A 27705-nucleotide genomic window follows, 5' to 3' on the forward strand; every position below is an offset into this window, starting at 1 on the left:
TCGATTCTGGGTGGGAACCTTCTCTGTCCCCTTTCATGCGAAATAAGCATGCGATGCCGATGACCTTCACAGGTCAATTTGAAATTTAACCCGAAGTCGAGGTCACCAATCAGGTTGTGGGGTATGGTCATGCTGCATATCAAATGACTCTCCCTGACCAGGCGAGCAGTTTGGTACCACTTACAAGTCTTAACCCGCGCCCTGCTGGGGGGGGGGGTGTTTGAACACCTCCCCCCCTTGTGATTTTTCCGCCAATATCTCAAAAACGGCGGCCGTTTTTGGTACACCTTATCATACATCAATTCTACACATGTTGTGAAAATTTCAGACCAAGGTCATTCAAGGTCAGGTCACCAGGTCACTTGAAGTGACCTCACCTCATAAAAAGTTTCAATGTCTGTCATAGCTACACCGAGTGACTGATCCCTTTGAAACTTTCAGCGATTGCTAAGAGCAATAGCATGTACAAAATGTATATCTCGCGCCCCACTGGGGTCTGCGTATAACACGCCCTACTGGGGGGGGGGTGCTATTCATAGCCCCCCCCCCTCCTAACTCCAAAACTACTGGGCCGATCGTCAAAATTCAAACGGCGTCTGATAGCCCCGGAAAAACTGTCGAACGAAACCTAATTTCATTGACCTCGAGGTCACCGATGACGTCACAGGTCAGGTCAAAGTAAAAATTATTAGCATTTTGGCTTCTTCACGTTTTGGGCTCTGGCCGCCGTCTTACAAGTCAGATCAGGCTCATTTTTGGTTCACACACTCGTGAACAGATGCTTTAGATACTCTGAGGGTACCAAACTTGTACTTTGATTTTCAGGTCAAGCTCAGGTCATCACAGGTCACGAAAATATTATATCATCCGTCGGTCACGTGACACATGTTTTATGGTCAATTTAGGCCAAAAATTTCGAAATTGATGTTTGTGTCATTTGAGGTCATTTTGAGTCAAATTTAGCTTAGGTCAGGTCACTTTCAGGTCAAAAAAGGTCAAATTTTGAAGTTAAAATTTTTCAACAAAAAAGGTGTCTATTGGATGCAGTTTGAGCTCAGGAACGCGATGGTGCTATTTATATTGGCGTACGATGTCAAATTCGTGCTGAAAAATTGATTTGAAAAATAAAAAATTGTTATTTTTTTGCAATAATGCGTATAACTTGGCCATTTTTGAAGATATTTATCTAAAACTTGCTAGACTTAGTCATAATAATGCGTTCTATCACATATATTCCGTTTTTTCGAAAAGTAAAAAAAAATTGAAAAAAATGTAAAAATATAAATTTTGAACTTTATTATATAAAATTTTCGAAATTTTCAAAATTTCGAGAATCCATGATAGCAGTTTGATAGCGCAGTCCATTGTGAGTTCTCTCATGCAAAGAACTTGGATCTAGCTTAAAAACTGAGCTCTTGGGAGCGATTGCCGTGGCTCAATGTTTTGCGTCGAAATCGGCCGAACATGACGTCACTCTGACGTCATTTCCGGCCGACCTATGGTAGGTACGAAGTTCAAATTATGACACAAGGTGTCAAATTGATGCAGCCGAAGGTACTGAAAGTTTGGCGTCGGTACGTTAACCCGCGCGGGGCTGGGGGGGGGGTAAATTTTACCCCCCCCCCCCTCGCGAATTTTTGCGATATCTCAAAAACGGCGGCGCGCAGCGCCGCCAAACTTTCAGTACCTTTTCTTACATCAATTTGACACCTTCCCTGAAAATTTGAGCGAAATCCGTCGGAAAATTTTTGAGAAATTGACGTTTTAGTGACGTCATGTTCGCCATTTTCGCCTCAAAAACGGCAAAAGTTCAAACGCCGCTAACATCTTCATTTTTAAAGAAATCAAGACTTATCAAAAAAGGTTATACGTAATTTTACTTTGTCTATCAAATGGCTATCTCGGTTTTTTGAAAATTTTGGATTTTGGCCTAAATTTTTTCAAAAAACTGATTTTTTTGGGAAAATCATTTTAAAATCCAAAATTTTAAGTCTATCGAAAAAACCGGAATATATGTCAGAGAAGTGGTCTATGTGCACCTACATACCAAATTTTAGAAGAATCGGTTCAAAAATGTGGGAGTTATTCAAAATTTTATGACGTCACGACACACATTTTTTTTTTGAAAAATGACTTTTTTGGAAGTTCTAGACCTCGTACGGAAACAAAAATAGCACCATTCGATTCGCCGTGAAAAACTGCATCAGATAGACACCTTTTTAGGCCTTAACAACTAACTTCAAAATTTGACCTCACTTGACCTGACCTTGACCTGACCTCGACCTGAAATTCATCCAGAGGTGGTCCATATCACTTATTGAGTGTGCCTATTGAATTTTATGAGAAAAATGACCCATAAAACATGTGTCGCACATGCCCTTTTCTATATTTTGTTTTTTGGTGACCTGACCTGACCTGACCTGACCTGACCTTGACCTTGACCTCTGAATGATATTGTATGCAACTAATATTGTCTTGGTAGCCTAAGAACACGTTTTGGGCGATCAGTCTCAGTCCATGACTCCATTCTTCGGCAACTACGGTGCAAGGCCGATACTGTAGAAACTTGCAATTTGTACCCTTGACCTGACCTTGACCTTGACCTCAAACTTTAAATTAAGTACATGTTTTTAGTAGTTCGTGATGAGAGCCTTCGATTGGCGTTTGAATTTTCCAAATCGGACCATTAGTTCGGGAGATAACAGGGGGGGGGTAAAATTTACCCCCCACCAGCCCCGCGCGTTCGGCTGGAGACCCCAGCCCTGCGCGGGTTAAGCGGTTTGGAAGTTATTGTAGAAAAACGGGAGGGGGGCTATAAATAGCCCCCCCCCCCAGTGGGGCGCGGGATATCTCAGAATTTTGATATCGATGACCTAAGGTCAGGTCAATTTTGCGACCTCTCCATTATAAGTCAATGGGAGAAAATTGAAATGCGCCTCTTTTGGACGAAAGGCATTATAAACACTCCCAAACACTGAATTACAAGCGGTTTAGACACACTGAACATGAAAATGGTGTCCGTGACCCCTGTTTATGCCCTGAGGGCATCTTAGGTCACGAATGGTATCTGACAGTTTTTCGCAAATAATTTTTGATAGAGGCATGCTAGAGCGATGAAAACGCCTTAGATGTGTTCAGCTCGACGATACGGATCGACTGATATGCAACATGGCCCTTTCCGGTCAGGTCATGACCTTGACCTGAGGTCAAATTTTCAAGTTGACCTTTCAAGGTCAAGTTATACTTCATTCGATGCGTCTTGACGAGAGGAACACGATGCCGGTGAAAGTATGCTCGTACAAGGCTTGGGTCAAAAGTTATTGCAGAAAAACTGTTTCCGAAAAAATCGGCTATTTTTGCAGTTTTTGCCCCCTGCGGGCAAAACCGTTGACGTTGGGTCAAATCTGAGAAAATTATTCAGAAAGGGCGTTAATAGGGCTATCGAATACGCTTTTCCGCGCCGCTGTAGCTCTATTGGTTCCCGAGTTATGCGTTGGCTTCTTGCAAATTGTCGACATTCGACCTGGAAATCGGCGAAATTTTGCCTTTAATGACCTCTGGTGACCTGACCTTTGACCTGACCAAAAAATTGACCGAAGTGATTTCCTCATTATTTTTGACGCTCTTTCGAACGCCGCCTTCCGCGTATCGCTACGTGGCCCAGGAGCCGAGGTAGAAGGGTGTGTTCCCCATCCCAGCTACCATCCCAGCTACCAAACACCCCATCCCAGCAGGGCGTGGAAATCCAGGACCCCCAGCCGGGCGCGGGTTCACGCGCACCGATGGGGGTCTGCGCCAACTTAGTACCGACGGGGGGGGGGCGAATGACCGCCCCCCCCCCTGAGATCTCGAGAACGAAGCAAGATAGCGACAAGCGGTAAACGGCATCGGATACGCACGGACAAGGTCTACAATTTTTGCAAAAGTCATTTTAAGGTTAGGTCAAAGATGACGTCACAGGGGTCAAAAAAGTCGAATGGCGGCGCTAGATATGTCGAGTTTTTTCTAGAATAACTTTCGAATTAGTCTAGATAGGAACAAACTAAGGGCATTATCGTGATCCTCTCGTCAATCTGCATCGAATGATATATATGTTGATCTCGAAAGGTCAAGGTCAAAGGTTGACCTCAGGTCACGTGACCTCGAGGTCATCATGTATATCATTCGACGCGTCTTGACGAGCTGAACATAATGAGACCATTCGCGCGGCTGTATCTGGTTCCCGTATAGGAGTTATTGGCAAAAAACCTTTGGTGATCTTTGATGACGTCACATGACCTTACAGCTGCCAAACAGCAAAACAGACCTCAATGTAGTGAAGGTTGATCGTATATGAAGTGATGTATGGTTTATGGGGCCATTCCGACCCGTTTTAGTGGTAAAAACAGGGAGTTGATTTTTCCCCTATTGACTTATAATGGGAGGTTGAGAAATTGACCTAACCTTAGGTCACCGATATCAAAATTCCGAGATATACAAATTGTAGCTGCTGATGACCTAATAATATCCTGCGACTTTCAAAGGCCTCCGACATCTGTTGTAGCTCTGGCACGGTGACAAATTTGCAAAAAAGTGACTTGAGGTTGGGTCATTGGAAGTGACGTGGTGAACTGACCTTAAAAGTTAGGAGGTTCAAACTTGCACACCATGTGTAAAATTGATGAGAGAAAAGTGGTACCAAATTTCCGCCGAAGTTTTCCCGCTATTCGCGAAAACCCCCGTCGGTGCGCGGGTTAATAAAGACTCGAATATTCACAATTTAACCCGCGCCCTGCTGGGGGGGGGGGGGGGGTGTTGAACACGTGGTTTGTGGTTTTTCGCGAATATCTCAAAAACGCTCCGCGCCGCCGTTTTTGGTACACCTTATCATACATCAATTCTACACATGTTGTGAAAATTTCAGACCAAGGTCATTCAAGGTCAGGTCACCAGGTCACTTGAAGTGACCTCACCTCATAAAAAGTTTCAATGTCTGTCATAGCTACACCGAGTGACCGATCGCTTTAAAACTCTCAGCGGTTGCTAAGAGCAATAGCATGTACAAAATGTATATCTCAGAATTTTGATATCGATGACCTAAGGTCAGGTCAATTTTGCGACCTCCCCATTATAAGTCATTGGGAGAAAATTGAAATGCGCTTCTTTTAGACGAAAGACATTATAAGCACTCCCAAACACTGAATTACAAGTGGTTTAGACAAACTGAACATGAAAATTGTGTCCGTGACCCCTGTTTATGCCCTGAGGTCATCTTAGGTCACGAATGGTATCTAACAGTTTTTCGCAAATAACTTTTGATAGAGGCATGCTAGAGCGATGAAAACGCCTTAGATGTGTTCAGCTCGACGATACGGATCGACTGATATGCAACATGACCCTTTCCGGTCAGGTCATGACCTTGACCTGAGGTCAAATTTTCAAGTTGACATTTCAAGGTCAAGTTATAGTTCATTCGATGCGTCTTGACGAGAGGAACACGATGCCGGTAAAAGTAAGCTCGTACAAGGCTTGGGTCAAAAGTTATTGCAGAAAAACTGTTTCCGAAAAATCGGCTATTTTTGTAGTTTTTCCCCTGCAGGCAAAACCGTTGACGTTAGGTCAAATCTGAGAAGATTTCTCAGAAAGGGCGTTAATAGGGCTATCGAATGCGCTTTTCCGCGGCGCTGTAGCTCTATTGGTTCCCGAGTTATGCGTTGGCTTCTTGGAAATTGTCGACATTCGACCTGGAAATCAGCGAAATTTTGCCTTCAATGACCTTTGGTGACCTGACGGTGACCTTTGACCTGACCAAAAAATTGACCGAAGTGATTTCCTCATTATTTTTTACGCTCTTTCGAACGCCGCCTTCCGCGTATCACTGCGTGGCCCAGGAGCCGAGTTAGAAGGGGGGGGGGTGTTCAAACACCCCCCCCAGCAGGGCGTGGAAATCCAGGACCCCCAGCCGGGCGCGGGTTAACATGCCTCTCCTTACGATTCACCAAAGTGTTTTTTGATTGGTCGAGGCTGACCCCTGTTGTGACGTCACAGGTCATCATCCACTCAGGTGACTATCCACATGCCAGATCTATCATACATTATATTTAGACTCATTTTGAAAACTTAGATTTCATTTTTATGACAGACTTCTCGTCATTGCAAATTGGACTGATTTGACCTTATTTGACCTCCCTGTGACGTCACAGATCAAATATCAAGGTCATCGATATCCTATCTTGTGCATCTCGATGAGCTCTCTCGATTGCCGTTTGAATTTTCCCGATCCGGCTATTGGTTCCGGAAATACGGCGGGGGCATTTTGCCCCCCCCCCCCTCCCAACAGGGCGTTGAACCTGCCAGACCTCAACGGAATGCGGGTTAAGAAAGATGAAATTCAAATTAAGAAAGATAACATACAAATTAAAAAGATATTTGCAATATAGCCGTATTGATTTTACCAGCGTGGTGATATGAAGTGTATATGGAAACATGAACCAAATGTATGTAAAACCGGATGTAGTGTGAAGGCGGCGACTTCGAATTGGGCTCTAACATCCACGTGATCGGTGCGATGACGCAGACTGACCTCGTTTATTGGCAACGCCGAAGAGGGTCTTCTAACCCGCGCACCGACGGAGGTCTGCACCAGCTTTGTACCGACTTGAGGCGGGGTTGCACCACGCTATTCATACAATTTTCAGGGTAGGTGTAACATTCATGAACGCGAGGGTACTGAAAGTTTCGTCGCGATCAGCCGCTTTTTACGCGAGTTATTCGCGAAAAACCGTGGGTGGATTCGGTTCGACCCCCCATCCCTATACGGGCGAAGGTTAAAGTGAATGAAAAAAGTTGTAGTTTTGAGTTGAGATAAAAGGTATCTATTTGATAAAAGGACCTTTGAATCAAAGGTCAGTTATTTTGGGTTTTAGCGGCATCCGCGACCCCTCCCTTGGCCGATGAGGATTTAGTGACGCCACTTCTCGGCGGAAACTGGAGGAAGAAAAGTTATAAAATCGATCGTAAAGGTTTTCAACAAATTCAAACACAACTGTGACAAGTATAATGATGAAAGAAAACCGAAGCCTCATAATAATGATTCTAAATTATGACCGAGAAGAAAGAGATCTCTTTCTTCTCGGTCATAATTTAGAATACATTCATTATTATGAGGCTTCGGTTTTCTTTCATCATTATACTTATCATCATGAGCCTCAAACAAGCGCTTTCTCATATTACACAACTGTGACTGACTGTGAATTTGATGCTGTGGAGAATCTTTAGCGAATTTCAGGGCGATTGCGCTGTTATCGCCAAAAGTCGGCAGGGGGCGTAACACGCCCCCCCCCCCCACCGCCCTTTCTTTTCCTTTTTTTCCCGATTTCCCGATTTCTTTTTTCGTCTAGGAGAGACGAAAAAAGAAATCGGTCTTTAGGCAAAAAGTTCCGGCAGGCGGCTATTTTCTGTTGGTAAAACTGGCCTCTGAGCTCTATAATACCATCTGGCTGATTCAGAGGCGGATCCAGCTCAGAGTTTTTTTTTTGGGGGGGGGGGGGCAAACCATAACAATTTATCGATTCTTTCCATGCCTCGTCCATAGGCGTAATGTTAAAATTATGCCGTTTGGGGGGGGCAAATGCCCATTTTGCCCCCCCCCCCCCACCTGGATCCGCCACTGGGCTGATTCTTGAATCTGACTCTGTTTATGCCTCCATTTTCAGGATGCCCGCTCGGTGGACTCTCAAGTGTCTGGTGACCTGGCTGACCTTGACCTCGGCGAGCTGGAGAAGGTCGAACGGGTCAAGGTCGACCGGAAGAAACTGGAGGACCTCCTGTACGGTAAGTCCGTTGTACTCTTTTCATATCGTGACACCCATTAGGAGTAAGATGTGTTCGAACGTCTTTCATGAAGTTTTGCTATCGTGTGTTATCGTTGAGTAAGTGACTGTATGTAATTTGGCGTTAGTTTAGTATCAAACTCCGCTTAGATACTTTCAAACTATTGAGTTACGATTGGACTTTGCTGCCCTACAAATATCTCATGTGTTAATAACAGAACCACGACTGAGCTATCATGCCTAAGCACCGATCTGTTATATGGTTAGTCATTAATCTTATTTAAATGATCATCAACCAAATTATACGTTAATGCAGTTAAAATTATACTTTCACCAAGTGCCACTACGATACCCCCTCCCTTCCACCCCGCCCCACCGCCCTTCTGCGTCGTTTTATGTCGTGCGGCAAGTGCTGGGGTCTCCATGTTGTCCTCCCTCTACCCTGGTAACCACGGGGGGCGGCTAATGAGACCCCTCCCCTCCTCCCCCTGTGGAAAATCGATGGGAGAATATAGCTGGTGACCAAGGTCAAATGGTTTGACGGAATGGTGGTGACAGGTTGGGGGAGGGTAGGGGAGGGAGGTAGGGAGGGAAAGGGAGGGGAGGGGAGGGAGGGAGGGATAGGATACGGGTAGCGGAGGGAGGGAATACGGGTAGGGGAGGGAGGGAATACGGGTAGGGGAGGGAGGGAATACGGGTAGCGGAGGGGATAGGATCAAGGAAAAGTGGTTTGGCTAGGAGAGATAGGGATAAGGGAGTGATACGATCGGGGAGAGGGATAGGGGATAGGGCACAAGGGCTTTGCCAAAGCGCATGGGAGGGATCCAGAATGCTTAGAGATGTCAATCGCATGCAGACGTTTTCAATCCTAATGTGTTTAGTATTTTAGTGGTAATTTGAGTCCTCAGTTATGTATGTTAGGCTGTGAGTTTGGTTAAAAGTTATTTACCTGGCATTCCCAAGACGATTTGGTTTCTGTATTTTCCTATGGTGTTGGTTGGTATTTGGATACGATATCGGTATCCAGATTTTCTGTATTTGGCATCACTGATCCACACCTCCCATTGGGTTCTTTTTATAATGCAGCCTAATTTATCAGGGTCTTTAATTCTGCATTTTCCCCCATAATACTGAGAAGGTGGCGCTACCCTGTGATAGGGTAATACCAATTATTGCCGGTGACAGCCGGTAGCTAGAGGGAGAATACCAAACTGACGTAAGATGCAGAGTGAGAAGTGGGCAGAGTTATGAATAGAGGATGGGGGAAATGGATAAAGTTGTTTTTAAGGGTTTTGTTGGCATGGTTTTGTTTCGGCCTTCTAACAACCTGACGTTGAGTTATGTATATGGTTCATTATAATCAATGCTCTCGTCCCTATTACTTTCAAGCGTTCATGCAACGCTCATGCCGACGTATAGCTTAAGTTTGTTTACATCAATTGCCATCAACCTAAGATTTCCTTAGGATCACGTGAAATCTCAAATGAACAGTTCCCAGTTACAATTTCAACATCCACTTTGTTCAAAAAGATTACGATGCGTCCTTAACCCTCGCGGGCCCGGGGGGGGGGCGTTTTTCGCCCCCCCCCCCTGGCGAATATTTGCGATAACTCACGAACGCTTAGGGATAGGAAGGCGAAACTTTCAGTACCTTTTCTCCCATCAATTTGACATCTTCTGAAGTAAAAAAGTTGGACCTAGCCCCCTTGATGACGTCACAAGGTCCATTTTTCTAGACCCCTGCACGGCAAAATTCGGCGTCACAGACGCAAACTTCAAATAGCTGCTAAAAATAGAGTTTTAGAGATAAAGACAAATTACGAGCACGGCTGTGTAGCGTTTGACCTAGGGAAAAATAGAAAAATAGTTTCGGTGACCTGAGGTCAGAGGTCAGGTCAACGACCCCGAAATGTGGTTTTAATTTTTCGCAAATAACTTCGACAAAAATGGTCCTAGAGCTACGGCAGTGGTACCATCGCATTCGCCTTGTCAAGCCGCGTCGAATGATATATATTTTGTTCGGAAAAGGTCAAGTTTCATGTTGACCTCATGTGACCTCGAATGACCTCTGGTTGACCTTGACACATGAAAGGTCGTTTATGATGGATTTGTACCCGCTGATCACGAATCTGGCATCTATTTTCCTCTAAGCCTTCATTTAGAGCTTCCGGATGGCAAAATTGTCTTATCTATTATTACTAACTTGAATCAGTGAAATAGCCTCTAGCAGGGATACTCTTCTGTGACCTTGACCTTTGAGCAGCCTTGTATCGTAAGATGAACCACAAATAGGGAACTGATAAGCCTCAAAACATTTCAAAACATCTTGGAAGTTAGTACGCAAGATGTGCGAAAAAATGCCAAGTTTGAGGTCAATTTTGAGCGTGACCTTGACCTTGACCTTTGATTTGGAGCACATTTTCAGAATCCTCAGATTCTCTTCTTTCGTTTGACACCCAATTTTGCCGGTTTGATGCAGCCTGCCGTCCTCTAGAATGCTTATTTTGAGATCACTACGCATGTGCCGGTTTTGGCCTTTGATCTTGACCTCTGACCTTGAAAATTGACCTGAGGTCAAAAATTTTGGGTGCATTAGAATCGTCTCGTAAGGACCTTTCGTTCGGTATCGCTTTTGTTTCCGTAGCTCCCTTATTTACGGAGTTAGACAGGGGGGGGGGGCGAAAAACGCCCCCCCCCCGGGCTGTGGTGGTTGGGATTACCCCCCGGGCCCGGCCGGGTTAACATTATATGTATGCCATGCATTGCATGCAACTTGCATGCATATGGTATGGTTTAATCATTTATGTAGTTGATGCTATGTTCGAATGATGTGTTTTTCAAACTAATGATGCATGCCATTCTTATGACGCTTACGCAATGCTTCTGCATTTTATATGAGGGCTGGACGGACTTCAACGGAATGACTTCAGGTGCTCTTTACTGTGTTCACCTGGCGACTAAGGGTTGTATTACAATTTAGTAGCGACACACGAATAAGCCCTCGCCCAACGACTCTTCGCCGGGTGCCGCCAAGTTGCCAAATGAGCTATGAAAGCGGTAACAGTCTTTTACTGTCCCAAGCTTACACTCCCGATTCTTTTTCTCTCTCTCCACTCTCTCTCTTTTTCTTCGCCCTCCCTCTCTCTCTCTCTCTCTCTCTCTCTCTCTCTCTCTCTCTCCTCTCACTCCCTCTCTACACTCTCTCTTTCTCATCCACTCTCTCTACCTCCCTCTCTCTCTCTTCTACCCCTCACTCTCTCTTTCTCTTCCACTCTCTCTACCTCCCTCTCACTCACTCCCTCCCCTTACTCTCTTTCTCTTCCGCTCTCTCTACCTCCCTCTCTCTCACTCCCTCCCCTCACTCTCTTCCTCTTCCGCTCTCTCTACCTCCCTCTCTCTCACTGTCACTCCCTCTCCTCACTCTCTCTTTCACATACGTTCTGCTTCCCTCTCTCTCTCTCTCTCTCTCTCTCTCTCTCTCTCTCTCTCTCTCTCTTTCTCTTCCTCTCTCTCTACCTCCATCTCTCTCACTCCCTCCCCTCACTCTCTCTACCTCCTCTCTCACTTCCTCTCTTCCGCTCTCTCTACCTCCCTCTCTCTCACTCCCCTCACTCTCTCTTTCCCGCTCCGTCAGTCAGCCGACGTCAGTCAGTCCGCTCAAGGTCGTTGACCCCGGGGATCGATGCCCTCGGGCGGCTACTTTCTCACGAGTCGAACGCGAGGAAGGGGGCGATCAGCGGGGGGGGGAGCGGAGAGGGATTCCCGTCGATCTCGAATGAACGAAGGTGTCTGGTATCGGAGCTGTCTCCTGCAGCCTGGCGTTGGTGGAGGGGGGAGGTTAGTCGGGGGGGGGGGGGGGGGCAGTGAAGAGTCGGTTGGTTGGTTCAATGCTCTCAGCTTGGCTCTCAGCAAGGCCCTATATACCGCTCTCAGTCTGTTGGGTGAAATGAGCGTGGAAAGTGCACGGAGGATACCGCCATGGATAAGGGATTCGATCAGGCCAGGTAAGGACTGAGAAGAGTTTCAGCATACCTATCACAATCAGTCGACAGTTGATAGTCTGGCGCCTGCAGGGACTGATGCTATTTGTGAAGAATGGCGTGAGCCTGCTAGTGAGTCTGTGACGTGGTTTGCAAGTGTCAGCGAGTCTGGGACACAAGTGGCTGGCTGCCTGCCATTCCGGGTTTTCATTGCTAGTTGAGCCTTGCTTTGTTGCTTTTGGCCGTACTAAGGTAAGATTTTCCCTGTTTGTAAGTTTCATATTTGGTTACGGAGCGAGCGAAGCGAGCGTAGTCTTTCCTTAGATTAACGGAAATTTCTGAGTATGAGCGGCCGGCCGGCCGGCCGGCCGTGGTCACGCTTTTGCGAGGCTTATATCTCAGCAACCACTTGACCGATTTACACGCGGTAATTTTTGTAGGGTAGCTTCATTCCTTCTACCAAGTATTGGACTATTCCTGATGCATGTGGGTGACCCCTTATGCACGTGCCACGTGCAAAACGAAGAGGTGTCCGTTTTGTAATTGTTGCAATATCTCGGTAACTACTTGGCCGATTGCGCTGAAAGTTGGCATGTAGGTAGGCACCCACTAGGCACTGCATATCCATGTGCCAGAGTTGGGGTGCTACTGCACATGCGCACGTGCAGGGGTCGTTTCCAGATCTCGAGAACGGCTCGACCGATTGCGCTCCAATTTGGCACACAGTTAGGGACCGGTTAGTAGGGTGCCGTGCACAAGTCAGTTGGGACCCATTTTGCACGTGCGCACGTGCAGGGTGCCGCTTCCAGATCTCGAGAACGACTGGGCCGATTGTGCCCAAATTTGGCACGTCGCTAGAGACCGGTTAGTAAGGTGCCGTGCACAAGTCAGTTGGAGGTACCCCTCGCAATTTCGCACGTGCAAGGCCCACCCTCTCGCTCGCTCCGTTAGTCGCCCCAAAAGGCGTTATACTGGTATTCTTATAGCAGGCGTCTCATATGCTGCCACCCGTTTGGAAAAAGTCACTAGATTCGCCAGTTCTCCAGATTTTTCTACCAATTTCGCTCTATATGGCCATCACATAGCGGTGATTTCAAAAATACTGTTTTTTTCTGAGGGGGTGTAAGGGGGTTATTTTAACCCTCGCCGGGCCAGGGGGTGTTGGTGCACCCCCCCCCCCCCCGCTAAGGTTTTTGCGAACAAGTGAATGTGTCAAATTTGTCACATCCTCTGGGGCAACCTTTTGGCACCTTCCCTGAAAATTTCAGGTCTGTGCCATTTCCGGTCAGGTCACCAAGTTACAAAAACTGGTTCAATGTCAAGGTAAAATTGGACTATATTAGCGGCAACGGAATCGCTGAGTTTATCGTTTACAGCGTAAGAACCGTATAGGCTTAGCGCCAGCAAATTTCAGACTAAACTTGGGGCAGCTCAATTTAACCCTCGCCCGTATAGGGGGGGGGGGGAGTCGAACGGACCCCCCTCGGTTTTTCGCGAATAACTCGCGTAGAAAGCGGCCGATCGCGACGAAACTTCCAGTACCCTCGCGGTAATCAATTTTACACCTACCCTAAAATTTTCATGACCCTGACCCTAATGACCTCTGACCTTTGACCTACTTTTCGAGACCATGTTTGGCCGGAATCGCGATTCGGCGTATGTCGGCTCGCATTAGCCGCGCGTTTGCAGTCTTTTCGTGGTTTTAAGCGTTCAAACATGGGATATGATGCTGCTCTCATGCATAAGGGTAGGTGTCAAGGTCACCGGAAGGTCAGGTCAGGTCATTGACCTTTGATGACCTCGGTTCACTTTTTCGAGTTTTACATGTTCCTAGGCCAGTTTTTGGAGCTGAATTCGAATTTAGCAACCATATGAACATTTACGAAGTAGTTTTGGTACCTTCGTAACATGTTACGAAGCTGTCAGAGGCGGTTGCCACCTACTATGAATAACCTTACTGGTTGACCTGGCCTGAGCCGACCTGGCCTAAATGCATGAAGACATCATCTGTGATCAAAACTAACATGATATTCGTGATCAGCACCCCGAAAAACCCCATAACAGCCACGCCTTACGACTTTCTAACAGGTCCCGATTTTCCCGACTTTTGGGTCATTGACCTGACCTGGAAGGTCACCCGATGAGCTAGGACCTTAAAATTGGGTACCATCGGCTTCCTCTCGTCACGGGCAACACGCTCGTTTTTTCCGCGAAGCTCTACCTCGATCAGGGGCGAAACGGCAAGGGAGGTCCAACGGACCCCCCCCCCCCCTTTATACGTTCGCGGCTGGAAAAACACCAATACGGGCGAGGGTTAACATGTGACCCGGGAGTTTTGTGTTCCAGTGCCCTCGGGGCAGGTCACAATGTCACAAAAACCGGTGCGTGGTCAAAATGGCACTGAAAATACGCTCTTTTGTCAATGAAATCTAGAGCTGTTCATCGATTTGACTAACTGCCAGGGTTTGTTAAGCTCACAGAGTTTTATATTCTACGTTCAGGTTTGCCAAGTTCGAGTGACTTTAGCTCATCTAGAGCCTAGAAGTCACGGCAATTTCTAGGAAAATTTGTCCGAATAGCTCATTGTTAAAATATGCTCCATTTCAACTTTTTTGTGTCGTTTTAGCTATATTGAAGATGAATTCGATGTTTTCTTGCTGAAAAAAAGCACTTGAATCGGGTCATCGACTCTGAGGTCAAATGAGGTCAAACTCATTTTTGCCAATAGCTTGGCACACAATGAGACTAGAGCTTCAAAAATGGTGTCATTGTGTTCCTTATGATCAACTAAATCGAATGATAGGTATGCCATATGATGCAATTTGGTCAAACTAAGCTTAATTAATTAATTTAAGTTCACTGAACAATTAGGAAAATTATATGTTGACCTAAACTGGCCCCAAAGTGTACCATTCGATGCACACGGATGTTCTGAGTTCACTGGTGCTTTTCGTTTTCCCAAAAAAAAACTACATATTGACCTAGAGCAACCAAATTTGCACAGAGACGAGATACCCCATGTACCCATCTACCCTATAAATTTGGTGTTTCTAAGTGCCATAGGAGCCAATCGCCAGGGGGTCGTTTACCCCCTCCCCCCGGCCGGCCGTCCGCGTTATGAAAAAGGCCCTGGTCTGGCGAGGGTTAACCCGGCAGGCGGTGGGGCTCCCGGCCACCTTCCGCGCGGTGGGTGGGGGAGCATTTTTTTGCCCCCCCCCCCCGTATCTCCGAAACTACTGGACGGATCCGGAAAATTCAAACAGCGTTCGATAGCCCTGTCAAATTTGTTCAGGGAAACCAAATTTTATTGACCTCGGGGTCACCGATGACGTCACAGGTCAGGCCAAAGATAAAATGTTTCACTGTTCACGGGGCTTCTAGGGAAAGCGCTATAACATCGAGTAAAACGCATTTTGTCGAAAATCAGCGATAAGGCGTCAGTTGTCTAGTACATATGTTGCTATTAGAGGTCACTGGTCATACCAGGTCAGGTCATAGGTCAGGTCACCAAGGGTCACCACATGAACCCAACTTTACTAAGGTTGTGCGATGCATGTTTTATGGCCAGTTTTTCATTTCCAACTCATTGGTGTTGGTTATAAGACCATCAGGTACGGTTTAGGTCACTTTCTAGTGGAGGTCAGGTCAAGGTCAGGTAAAAAAGGGTCAAGTTTCAAAGTTTATATTTTTGCATAAAATAGGTATTGATTCGATGCAGCTTGTCATGGGGAGTGTAATGGTGGTCTTTGTTTTGCGCTACGAGGTCTAGGATTGCTAAAAATTGAGTTTGAAAATTTGACGTCATCAATTTTGAACAGTTTTTTCGCTATAACTTGGCCAAAAAAAGAGGTATCGATCTCAAATTTGGTATGTAGATAGACGGCGATAGGGACTATCTAATATATTCCGTTTTTTTTTTAATTCAAAAAACCTTTTGGATTTTTCGGCTAATATTTTGATTTTTTGGGGTCAAAATAAAAAAAATTGAAAAATTGAAATAGTAGTTTTATAGCACTCTTGATTCCGCACCTTTTATCCCGCGCGGGGCTGGGGGGTAAATTTTACCCCCCTCGCGAATTTTTGCGATATCTCGAAAACGGCGGCGCGCAGCGCCGCCAAACTTTCAGTACCTTTTCTTACATCAATTTGACACGTGCCCTCAAAATTTGAGCGAAATCCGTCGGAATTTTTTTGAGAAATTGACGTTTTAGTGACGTCATGTTCGCCATTTTCGCCTCAAAAACGGCAAAAGTTCAAACGCCGCTAACATCTTCATTTTTAAAGGAATCAAGACGTAACAAAAAAGTTATACGTAATTTTACTTTGTCTATCAAATGGCTATCTCGGTTTTTTGAAAATTTTGGATTTTGGCCCAAATTTTTTTTCAAAAAACTGACTTTTTTGGGAAAATCATTATAAAATCCAAAATTCTGAGTCTATCGAAAAAACCGGAATATATATCAGAGAAGTGGTCTATGTGCACCTACATACCAAATTTTAGAAGAATCGGTTCAAAAGTGTGGGAGTTATTCAAAATTTTATGACGTCACGACACACAATTTTTTTGAAAAATGACTTTTTTGGAAGTTCTAGACCTCGCACGGAAACAAAAATAGCACCATTCGATTCGCCGTGAAAAACTGCATCAGATAGACACCTTTTTAGGCCTTAACAACCAACTTCAAAATTTGACCTCACTTGACCTGACCTTGACCTGACCTCGACCTGAAATTCATCCAGAGGTGGTCCATATCACTTATTGAGTGTGCCTATTGAATTCTATGAGTAAAATGACCAATAAAACATGTGTCGCGCATGCCCTTTTCTATATTTTGTTTTTTTGGTGACCTGACCTGACCTGACCTGACCTTGACCTTGACCTCTGAATGATATTGTATGCAACGAATATTGTCTTGGTAGCCTAAGAACACCTTTTGGGCGATCAGTCTCAGTCCATGACTCCATTCTTCGGCAACTACGGTGCAAGGCCGATACTGTAGAAACTTGCAATTTGTACCCTTGACCTGACCTTGACCTTGACCTCAAACTTTAAATTAAGTACATGTTTTTAGTAGTTCGTGATGAGAGCTTTCGATTGGCGTTTGAATTTTCCAAATCGGACCATTAGTTCGGGAGATAACAGGGGGGGTAAAATTTACCCCCCCCCCCCCCAGCCCCGCGCGTTCGGCTGGAGACCCCAGCCCCGCGCGGGTTATGTCTGAAACATTTTTCTGTATCTCTAAAGCTGTAGGCCTGACAGCTCTTCCCGCGAAACCTTTTTTTGGGTCGAAAATGGCAGAAATGACGTCACTCTGACGTCATTAGCGGCCAATCTATCATAGCCTTTGGAAGAAATTTTGGTCACCATGTACGCTAGCTACTCCCGGGAGGGTACTGAAAGTTTGGTGACGATGGGCGCAGCGGTTCTCGAGATATATCGAAAAATTAAAGGAGGGGAGCAAAAAATGCCCCCCCCCCCACCGCCTGGAAGGTTAACTATGCATGATTCGCAGTTAAAATTACGCATTCATACTCGAGCCACGCCATATGATAATGTTATGATTGCCGATCGAGCGGTCAGTGCGCGCCTTACGAGTGTACATATACTTGATTTTGAATCTCAAGCAGCCAGATCAGATACAGATTGCTCCTCAAACAGTGTGCCGGCAAATGTTTGCTAATGCTAGCCAAACGGCGTACTTCACTGCCATTGGTTCATTGGCGAATGATTCGTCGCCTTCGTACAGAGGTGGATCCAGGTCAGAGTTTTTTTTTGGGGGGGGGGGGCAAACCATAACAATTTATCGATTCTTTCCATGCCTCGTCCATAGGCGTAATGTTAAAATTATGCCGTTTGGGAGGGGCAAATGTCCATTTCCCCTCCCCCCTGGATCCGCCACTGCCTTCGTATCACTATCGGCGCCAGGAAAAAGGGGAGGGGTAGCGTGCACTCCCAACCGCCAGATAGGGGGGGGGGGCAGCTAAAATTATCGACGATAGTCGGGTGTCGTCGGTGTAGTTACACACACTGACAGAGGTAACGCTCGAATTCCCCGTGCTAACTGCTAAGGTGCTGCACTCATCACTCGTGCATGCGGCTGCTAGTGCCGCTAGTGTTTCGAGCTGGCTAACACCTTACTTCGTTGCTGATCTGCTTATCTGTTCGGCTGATGAATCACCGGAAAGGGGCATGAGACTTATTCAATCGGATGATGCACTTCATGGTGATTTGGTTATTTGCTTAGTGATTGATATACCTGATATGAGTAGGACTTGAAGAGAAGATTTTACCTGAAGGAGGTGTACAATGTGGTATTTTTATAGGCATATGTGCATGCCCAGTGCCCATTGCTATGGGTTTTGTCAATCCTCGATGCTCGCGAACGTGGTATGCTGACCTTTAACATTCAGGGGCGGATCCAGCCGATCCGTTTGGGGAGGGCAAAAGTTTAGCCGACCATCGGCGACTCCGACCCACCACCGCGCCAGTGACCAAGTTACTTCACAACGCCAGTTACACCATCTTACCGTAAGATAGTGTAAAATGGCTTATGTTAACCCGTGCCCAGCCGCGCTGGGGCTCCTGGATTTTCACGCCCCTGGGGGATGTTTGAGCGTCCATATCCCTTCTAACTCGGCTCCTGGGCCACGTAGCAACACGCGGAAGGCGGCGTTTGAAAGAGTGTCAAACATAATGACCAAATTACCCCAGTCACTTTTAAGGTGTCAGATGTCCGATCACCAGGGCCCATCAAAGGCCAAATCCCGATAATACATATTTAGGTCCAGTTTCGACAATTTTTGAAGAACTGGCGCATAACTCGGAAACGAATAGAGCTAGAGCGCCCCAGAAAAGCTAATTTGATAGCACTGTTACTGCTCTTTCTGCATAATTCGCTCAGATTGGACCTAAGATCAACGGTTTAGCCTCCAGGGGAAACTGCCATAATATATACTATTTTTACGGGAACGGATTTTCTGCGATAACTTTTGAATCAAACCTTGTGCGATCTTACTTTTACCGGCATCGTGTTCCTCTCGCGAAGGCGCGTCGAATGAGTTATAATTTGATCTTAAAAAGTGAACTTACAACTTTGACATTTGGTCAAGTCATGACCTGACCGGAAAAGGTCGTATTGCATATCAGTCGATCCGTATCGTAAAGCTGAACGCATCTAAGGTGTTTCTATTGCTCTAGAATGCCTCCAGCAGAAGTTATTAGCGAATCGCTGCAAACTATTGCATATCTTTCGTGACCTGAGATGAGCTCAGGGACATAAGGAGGGGCCCGGGTCACGGGTGCTATTTTCCGGTTCACTGTATGCTGTTTAGGTTGTAACTCGGTATTGTTAAGGGTGACGTTTCTTATAAATTTAGCACGAATGTTTGAAAGGGCGGATTGACGGGAGCTGGACCTACGCTAAGCAGAGCTTGTTGCGTAGATCCCGACCCCTACCGTCCGATCGCGTAATTCCGGGTGACAGGAGAATTTAGTTTAACGTTTAACGATGCCAATGTTTTACGTGCCCTTCGAAGCCGGACACGGCCTGTCCCACTCCTGACTTTGAATGGCTGCGGCTGCTCCCACCAACCTCAGACCATCCCCGTCAGGAGTCTCAAATATCGAGCGCCGGAGCGACTCAAACCCGGGCTCTCACTACCGGGAGTCCACTGCTTTACCAACTGAGCTACCGGACAGGAGGTTTGCCCAAAAAAGGTGCCTTTCAATTTTCTCTTATTGACTTATAGTAGAGAGGTCGCAAAAATGACCTAGCCCTAGGTCATCGATATAAAAATCATGTGACTAACAATTTGTACGTAGGTACTGTTACCCTTATTAACTGCTGAATGTTTCAAAGCGATCCGTCACTCGGTTTAGCTATGGCAAGCATTGGAACTGTTTTTAGGTTATGTCACTTGACGTACAGCTTAGTGACTTCCTGACCTTGAGAGACCTTGGTCTGACATTTTCAGAACATGTGCAAAAAATAGGTATAAAATGGCGGCTAGGCACGTCGCCGTTTTTTTACGCGGAACGCTCCACAGCAATGAGGCTCCCAACAAATGACAAAACTGTGGATTGCTTAGGTAATTTCGAATATACAGGGTGGGCAGCATAATCGGGAATAAATATCAAACGGGATTATTTGGTCATGAATTTAAAAATATAGCTCCAGCTCCGTCGTCAGAGCCGTCGGCCGTCCCCGTTCAAGGCACGTCCCTGGCGGAAAGTGAATTGGGATGCCGTTTGCCTATCTTTGCTACTATCAGACTGGGGTGAAATGTACAGCGCGGATAGCGTGGACAAGAAATTAGCCGCTTTTCTAAATCTGGTGGAAGGTTGTGGACACTCACTGCCCCCTAAAAACTGTAACCCCTCGTCGACCACGGTGCCCCTGGATAGAGGATAATGAAGAGCTTAAACAACTCATGCGTGAAAGAGATACGGCTTTCCGTACATGGCAACGTTCTCGATCCGTCGATGATAGAGATGTGTACCGGAGATTGCGGAACCTTGTGAAAGGGCGTCTATTAAAAAGTAAACGCGACTTTTTGTCAGCTCACTTGTTATCTGATCGACGATCTTTTTGGCGCAACATATCTGAATTTGCGGTGCGTCCTGCGTGTGGGGGTAAAAAAGGCATATGTGGGATGCCGACAGAACAGGCAGATGAGTTCAATCGTCATTTCGCCACCGTCGGATCGAAAATTGCTGCGGAGCTGGCCGTCAGCGGTCCCTCTCGGCTCCCGCCAAGGCCGCCGCGTGTGACGTCAGCGGGTCTGCGCCTGAAGCCGGCTACACTATCAGAACTGTCTTTGGCGTTGCGAAAGTTGTCTGCATCTAGAGCAGTGGGGCATGACGGTGTGCCACTACACGCAATCAGAGCATGTTTTCCTGTGATTGGTCCACACTTGCTGCATATCGTGAATGCATCGTTAATATCATGTCATTTTCCATTATCATGGAAACTCGCGACCGTCGTACCACTTCATAAGTCCGGCGACATAGATAACCCGAGTAATTTCCGGCCCATCTCCCTCCTGTCGGTGCTCTCGAAGTTATGTGAAAAAGTTGTTTGTATGCAGCTGTCGTCCTTTCTTGCTACTAATCACCTGTTGGTCAATTCGCAATATGCATATAGAGCTGCTCACTCGACGGAGGATGCTTTGACCGATGCTGTCGAGTGGATGACGCGGCGCATCGACGAGGGTGACATCGTAGCTGTAACTTCAATTGACTTGAGCCGCGCTTTTGATAGCGTTGATCACGACGTCCTCCTTACGAAACTCTGCTGGTATGGAATAGATCCGAATTGGTTCCGAAGCTACCTGTCTGGTCGGCAACAGGTAGTGAGAGGCGGGTCTCTATCTTTGCCTCTGTCTCACGGTGTTCCACAGGGCTCCTTAGTTGGTCCCATCCTCTTCAGCATCTTCACAAATGATCTTCCAGCATATGTTCCCCACGGACGCTTGGTTTCTTATGCCGACGACACACAGTTACTAGATTCCACCGACCCCGCATCTCTGTCTACCCTAAAAGCGAGACAGGAGGAAAGCCTCAGTGCTGTTCTCAACTACTTCACGTCAAACTCTTTGAAAATGAACCCATCGAAGACTAGCCTTCTCATTTCTAGCACCCCCCAGAACCTGAAGAAAGCCTCAGCTTTCCATTTAAACCTACCGGGACATGTACTCAAGCCATCTTCTCAAGTGAAGATGCTAGGTGTAACCATTGATCCCAGCCTATCCTGGGAAAAGCACATTTCAAGTGTCGTCAAAAAATGCAATGCCGTCCTTATTTCTCTCTACAAAATTCGACATCACCTCTCAGCTGATGTTTTGAAACTTCTCATTCAATGTCATGTCTTCCCCCACATCATTTACTGCCTCTCAGTCTGGGGCGGGGCTGTAGGTTGTCACCTCAAGCGGGTGCAGAAAGTCATTAATTTCGCAGCTAGAATCGTATCTGGGGCGAAACACCGTGATCACATTTCCCCCGTGTTGTCTGCACTGGGCTGGCCCAAAATCACGGATTTAGTCACCTATCGCGACAACATTCGTGTTTTCAGAGCGCTGAAGGACCCGCTCGCTCCCGCGGCATTACGCACTTTGTTCACAACACGGGCGGCTGTCTGCGCGCGCCACACGCTCCACGCTGTCGGGTGCATTAGAGTTACCAAATTATCGCTTATCAATGTCGAGACGAGCTTTTTCCTACCGAGCGGCAACCTCCTGGAACCACCTCCCACCCACCACCACTAGCTCTGGAACACACGCTGAGTTTCTTCGCCACCTTGCTGCCTAGCGCTTTTGCCTTCTGTCATATCCGTGAAAATTGTGACGCGCTGGCTGCTCTGCACTCATCAGTCCACTGCGGCAGTGTTTGTGCATGTGTGCGTGTACGTGTGTGTGTGGGGGGGGGGACGGGCTAGGTGTACCATGTCTTTTGTGTGTGTGATCGAATCAAATACTAAACCATGCAATGGAATGATTCGAAATACATTGAACTGAACTGAAGACCGTTTTTACTGATGATAAGTTGTTCATTAAACTTCTACCAAAAAACGCTCCATATAAAGAATTTGGTCGGATTTAAATCGGCGGAGTTGAAGGACCAGAAGTTTTTGGTTCATCTCAGGTGGAGGTGCCCTACACAATAACATGTCGTCCTCACTGCAGTACCAGCACGGACAGAGTCCTCGTAAGACGTGATCTGGACCGTCAGTGATCCTCTCTTCCGACGACTCCACGTGAGTCTGCCAGAGTGTGGATGTATTTACCAGAGGTGCTCGTTTTATCCGGGCTCGATGAAGTAGGGTGCACCACGTGCACCTCCCTTGAAGACCACCCATAGGTCCATCACCTCAACAGGATGTTTACTTTGCATGACCGCTGCAATATTCTCGATACAATCCCCTATATGGCATGCCATTCTTTTTTATCGTATTCCAGTCGGTGATAAGATTTTTGGTCGCTGAAGTTTTGAACATTGTTTCTTTTTAATATGCTCAAGAGCTTCTTCCTTATATTCAAGTGAGTCATCTTGTATGTCCTCTGCTAAGAGTTATTTTACGACGATTACGTTAACTTTTTGTCCTAAGTATCCCCACACAATCCTTATCGTCCGTGATAACACGTTGATCTGTCCAGCAACCTTTACGTGGAATGGCATTGTTTTAAACAAAATGTTCTTGTTTTACTCGTTTAACATTAGTGTCTATGGGCGCGCGCAAAGCACTTGGAGCACCGTCGAACTATTTTGCTGCTCTTTTCCAGGAAGTTGCATGCTCATGGATGTAGTCATGTCAGATGATGCACAACTTTTGGGCGTTTCATTGCCATGATATAATTTATCAAAATAATGCCATGCCTACTCATGACCAGAGCCCAAAAAGCATTCCCGATTATGCTGCCCCACCCTGTACCTAGGTAGGGCGGTGGGCGTCTTACCCGACTGGGCATCTTGCCCCGTGTTACCCCACACCATGGCCATTGGCCACACTGCATATGCTTATGCATGCATTCAGTTCAGGGGGTTCAATCTAATATCAGCATATCGACCCAAAATATCAGCAGCCAGTGGTCAGCTCCTTCCTTCGGAATGGCCGTCACGGAAAGAAGCCCTGCTTTTCGTCCATATAGGCATCGACGCCGTATTAGATTTGCTCATCGCTACATGCTTTGGGAGGGGCAAAAAGATAGTCTTGCCCACACGATTTGGCTTTGGGGAGGGCAAATGCCCATTTGCCCTCCCCTGGATCCGCCACTGTTAACATTAGATCTGCAATGTGCAATATGCAATATTCAGCGGTCTGTAAAAGAGACATTATTCCTGTCATATAATCCTTGGGAGGGTTTCGTCAACATTTGGCCCTTTTCACAAATTCCGAAAAACACTACCATACGTCCTCATAGCTGCATGTTAGGATTCTCATCATTCCCCCCCAACCCCCTAAATGGCGGATTAGTAAAGGTGGTATTGAACCCTGCGGAGACTTGCTTTCCAAAAAGGTTCTAAATATAATTTTTATGGGTTCACTGTTCGAAATTAGTCTGTAGAGCTCTTATGGCAATTCTCATTAGTTTTGATGGCTTGAAACGTTATTTTCAGCATTGTTATGATGATGATTGCGGCAACTATGAACGATAACCTCGTGGTCATGTCAAAAAGGTCCGAAAAATAAAATCCAGACACACAATGGAAGATTTTAGATTTTGCTCCTCTGCCTCTCATCATGGATTTCATTTTTCGGCCATCTTTTAGACATGAGCACAATATGGTTATCATTCATACTTGTTGCAATCCTAATTTGATGATATTGAAACATTTTATTGCGTAATGTGATAAATAGGGCGAATGTTAAAATATCGCTATTATTGGTAGGTTTTGGGACCTACCAGGCCTACGTAAAACGACAACGATGCGTTCTCCAAATTTCCTTGGATTACGCTTCTGCATATCTTCATGCAGTCGCTCAGTTATCATTCATAAACACTTTTCTTTTGACAACTGTCTCGTGTGTGCGTTAACCCATTGTGATAAACTGTTGTGCGTGTTAGCCTGTGAGTTTGGGGCGACAGCACCCGGATCGTGAGATTTTATATCCCTTGTGAGATTTTATATCCCATAGTGAGATTTTATATCCCTATTTTGTGACACTCTGTCTCCCGTTTCGCAGGATCTCCCGTTACCGTGGAGGAGTTCTTTATGAAGGTAAGGCGAAATGATGGTACCTGTTACTCTAATAAATGTTGACACATTGAAGATTGCCTGCCCTTGCCTACTGAAACGCTGTTTAGGCCCCTTGATAGATGACCTTAGGTTATACGACCTTTATCAGGCAAATTAATGTGTGTGCATTTCCGTTTGAGCCTGATACAAATGACCATTATTAAATCAATGCGACCATAATTGCCCAGTACATGTCAAAGGGCTAATGCAAAGACTAAAAATTCAAGATGCCTTGCCGAAAAATTGTTCTGATGATTTAAAGGCAAATTGATCAGTCTCGTCAGTGGCTTTAAATGTCGAGGGACAGCGACGACCGATTGACTTTTTCTCTTTGATAATGATGTTGACACACGGGCTCGTCTATGATTTTAGGCTACTAATAAGGCTATTTTAGGCTCATCTAGGCTATTTTTCAAATATGCCCACACGATGGCTTATTTCATTCTAATGAAAAGCTGAACGAAATCCTACGATTTAAATATTGCGGGTCTGCATTTTAGTTGTTACTATCTTAATGGTCACTTTACTACTTTTTAGAAACACTGTTGCGTTTACAATTTGCATTCGCCCCGCCGCACTATATGGCCGTTGCTGGAAAATTCTCACAAGTGTCTCGTGAATGCAATAGCCGGAAGCACCTCTGCTCATAAAAAATGGCTCTGTCGCTTTTCTGTGTTCAGTGTGTTTTTTGAGGTGCGCTCAGGATAGAAACTTGATAGGTGTGTCCTTTTGAACCTGATGGGACTGTATTCTATCATTTTTTTCTCATCCTATCATCCTTTCCTAGCAGCCTATCATTTCATCTTATTCTGTCATTTTATACAGTTGTTCTTCTGTGATAATTCTGTTTCGGCGGGCTAGCCCGTTCAATTTGTGCTCTCTATTCTATGGTGTTCTATGTAAGTAGGTATGTATGTTGCATTGCTATGCTGTATGGCTTGTGTTGTTTGTCTTTGTATTCCTGCGTTGTATGCCTTGTGTGGTTTTTATTTGTGTTGTTAGATGCGTCTCTGCTCTGATGACGGACGGGTATTGTACTGCGGGTCTGCTGCTGTGTCGCTGCGACTCTACGTGTTTGGTCCTGTCCAGGCCGTAGTCACTAGCATACCTGTAACGTGTACGTTTTTCGTGATGTAATCGTGTAAATGGTGCCCCTTTTTTCTTAGAATGTCTGTAATATAGTAACTATATTGTGTTAGGATATTTTATCACATTGAGGATAAGTTTATTTAAAAGAAAAGATTTCGAAACTATGTAATAGATGACGCCACCTGGTATTTATCGCCTTGTTCCTGTCCATCAAGCGCCCCTGTTGTGGTTTATTACAGATTGAATCCGACACCAACACTCGCATACAGTGGCCGAGAGACTGCTCCTCAAAACGAGGTAAGAGGCGGGGGGACGGCGACACCGGAATGTCTACGATAGTGTTTGAAGAGAGTAGTGTCGTGTTATATGGCGTCATTGATGTGTCAAATGAACTCACTGGTGTGCTTCATTCGGAGATGCCTGTATCCTACATAGCACACGAGTGACTTCACTCGTGTGTTATGACAACGTCTGATGTATCATATGACGTCACGTATGTGACGTATGACGTTACTGATGCAATATGACGTTACTGATGTAATATGACGTTACTGATGTAATATGACGTTACTTATGTATCGTCTGACGTTCCTAATGAGTTTATGACGTCAGTGGTGTGTCATATGACTGCATTGATTTGTTATTTGACATCAGGCATATTTTATGACGTCACCAATGAGTCATGTAACCTCACTGTTCTGATATTTGACGTCATATGTGTAATGTGTATTATATGTCGTCACTGATGTATTATACGCTGTCACTGATGATGTTATGTGACGTCACTGATGGTGTTATGTGACGTCACTGATGGTGTTATGTGACGTCACTGATGGTGGTACGTGACGTCACTGACGTGGCCGGCGGTCAGACCCCCAGGTTCGTGTCATCGGTCTCTCTAGTGACGTGGACGCGGCCCGGTCCATCATCCACCGCGAGCTCGGAATAAGGGTGAGGTCAACGTCAGTCACTGGTGTAATTTTAAGGACGACACTGTCGCCATGTCTTTCCTATGCCTATATGAGAAGCATGGCACTCAATGATTTGCCTGATTGGTAGCTATAACTTGTCGGTAATTGCAAAAAGTGAGCCTTGAATAATTGCATCTATAATCAGCGGGTGTCAGCTAAGGTTTCTTATAGTTTTATTACGGTTGAATACTTGTGCATATGTACCTATCGATGACTTTTTCCCATAATCTTTAACAGAAGTGTGTGATGGCTGCTGTGGCTACGATGAAACATAAACTAAACTTGTGTTGCAAGATTACATAATTCACATAAATATTTGACAGCGCTGTTGAGTGATAGATGCCTCGTTAGTTTGACCTTTACAACACCAGTCAATAAGGTCGATATTTTCGTTCCAGAACATGAACCGAGCGTCTCTAAAGGTGGACGTCAGCTATACCGACCATAGTCACATGATCGGCGTAGGCGGAAAATGCAGCAAGGACCTCTCCAATCGGACAAGTCAGTAACTCTGATTATGGAAATTATCTAAAGCGTAAATGCCCTATAAAACCTATCGATCAATTTTTTTGTTGTAGCCATTGAAAGGCCCTGCTTAAGTTGCATTTTTTTTTTTAAAGTTTGCGGGCAATCCATCAACGTCATTTGCCACGGTTTTTCTGTTTTCTGTTGTGTTGAGCAGTGTCAACTTCCCAAGTGTCGATGATGTTTTTGTAACTATTCTAGGGTACTTCTATTTCCAAATATGTATATTGTATATGCACCATTCCTATTTAATTTACGTATTTTCACCTATATTTCAGATAATGGGTCTAACTCTAGACTCTAGTGTTCCAATAGCTTGTTTAGCTATGCTTTCGCATCAAAAGTCAATAACCGACGAAGAGCTGTGCTCGAAATATCTCGATTTTTAATACAGTAATTTATTTTGGCAATTTCATATTTCCATACAGAAGTGAGGATAAGGTCAGCCAGATGCGCATACTTCTCATGATGATATTCCTCAGAACGCTTAACCACTTACCTCAAAATATCATCGCAATCAACACATCGAGTTATGTTTCTTTGGTTGTGTGTCAGACTGTCATATCCATATTTACGTTTGTCTGTTTCAGACTGAG

The 27705-nt window shown here is 45.6% G+C and overlaps 1 protein-coding gene across 1 annotated transcript in view; it reads left to right on the forward strand.

The window, feature by feature from the left end:
- LOC122368776 (protein bicaudal C homolog 1-like) overlaps nt 1–27705 on the forward strand; it is a 47890-nt gene that overhangs the window by 962 nt on the left and 19223 nt on the right. Inside the window, exons 2-6 of the mRNA XM_043343017.1 lie at nt 7695–7812; nt 24472–24506; nt 25853–25910; nt 26485–26564; nt 26983–27085. Of these exons, the coding sequence (XP_043198952.1) occupies nt 7695–7812; nt 24472–24506; nt 25853–25910; nt 26485–26564; nt 26983–27085 (394 nt within the window). The remainder of the gene's footprint in view (nt 1–7694; nt 7813–24471; nt 24507–25852; nt 25911–26484; nt 26565–26982; nt 27086–27705) is intronic.

This window comes from Amphibalanus amphitrite, unplaced genomic scaffold (genome assembly GCF_019059575.1).
Source record: "Amphibalanus amphitrite isolate SeventyFive unplaced genomic scaffold, NRLGWU_Aamphi_draft 000974F_arrow, whole genome shotgun sequence".
Classification (NCBI taxonomy): Eukaryota; Metazoa; Arthropoda; class Thecostraca; order Balanomorpha; family Balanidae; genus Amphibalanus; species Amphibalanus amphitrite.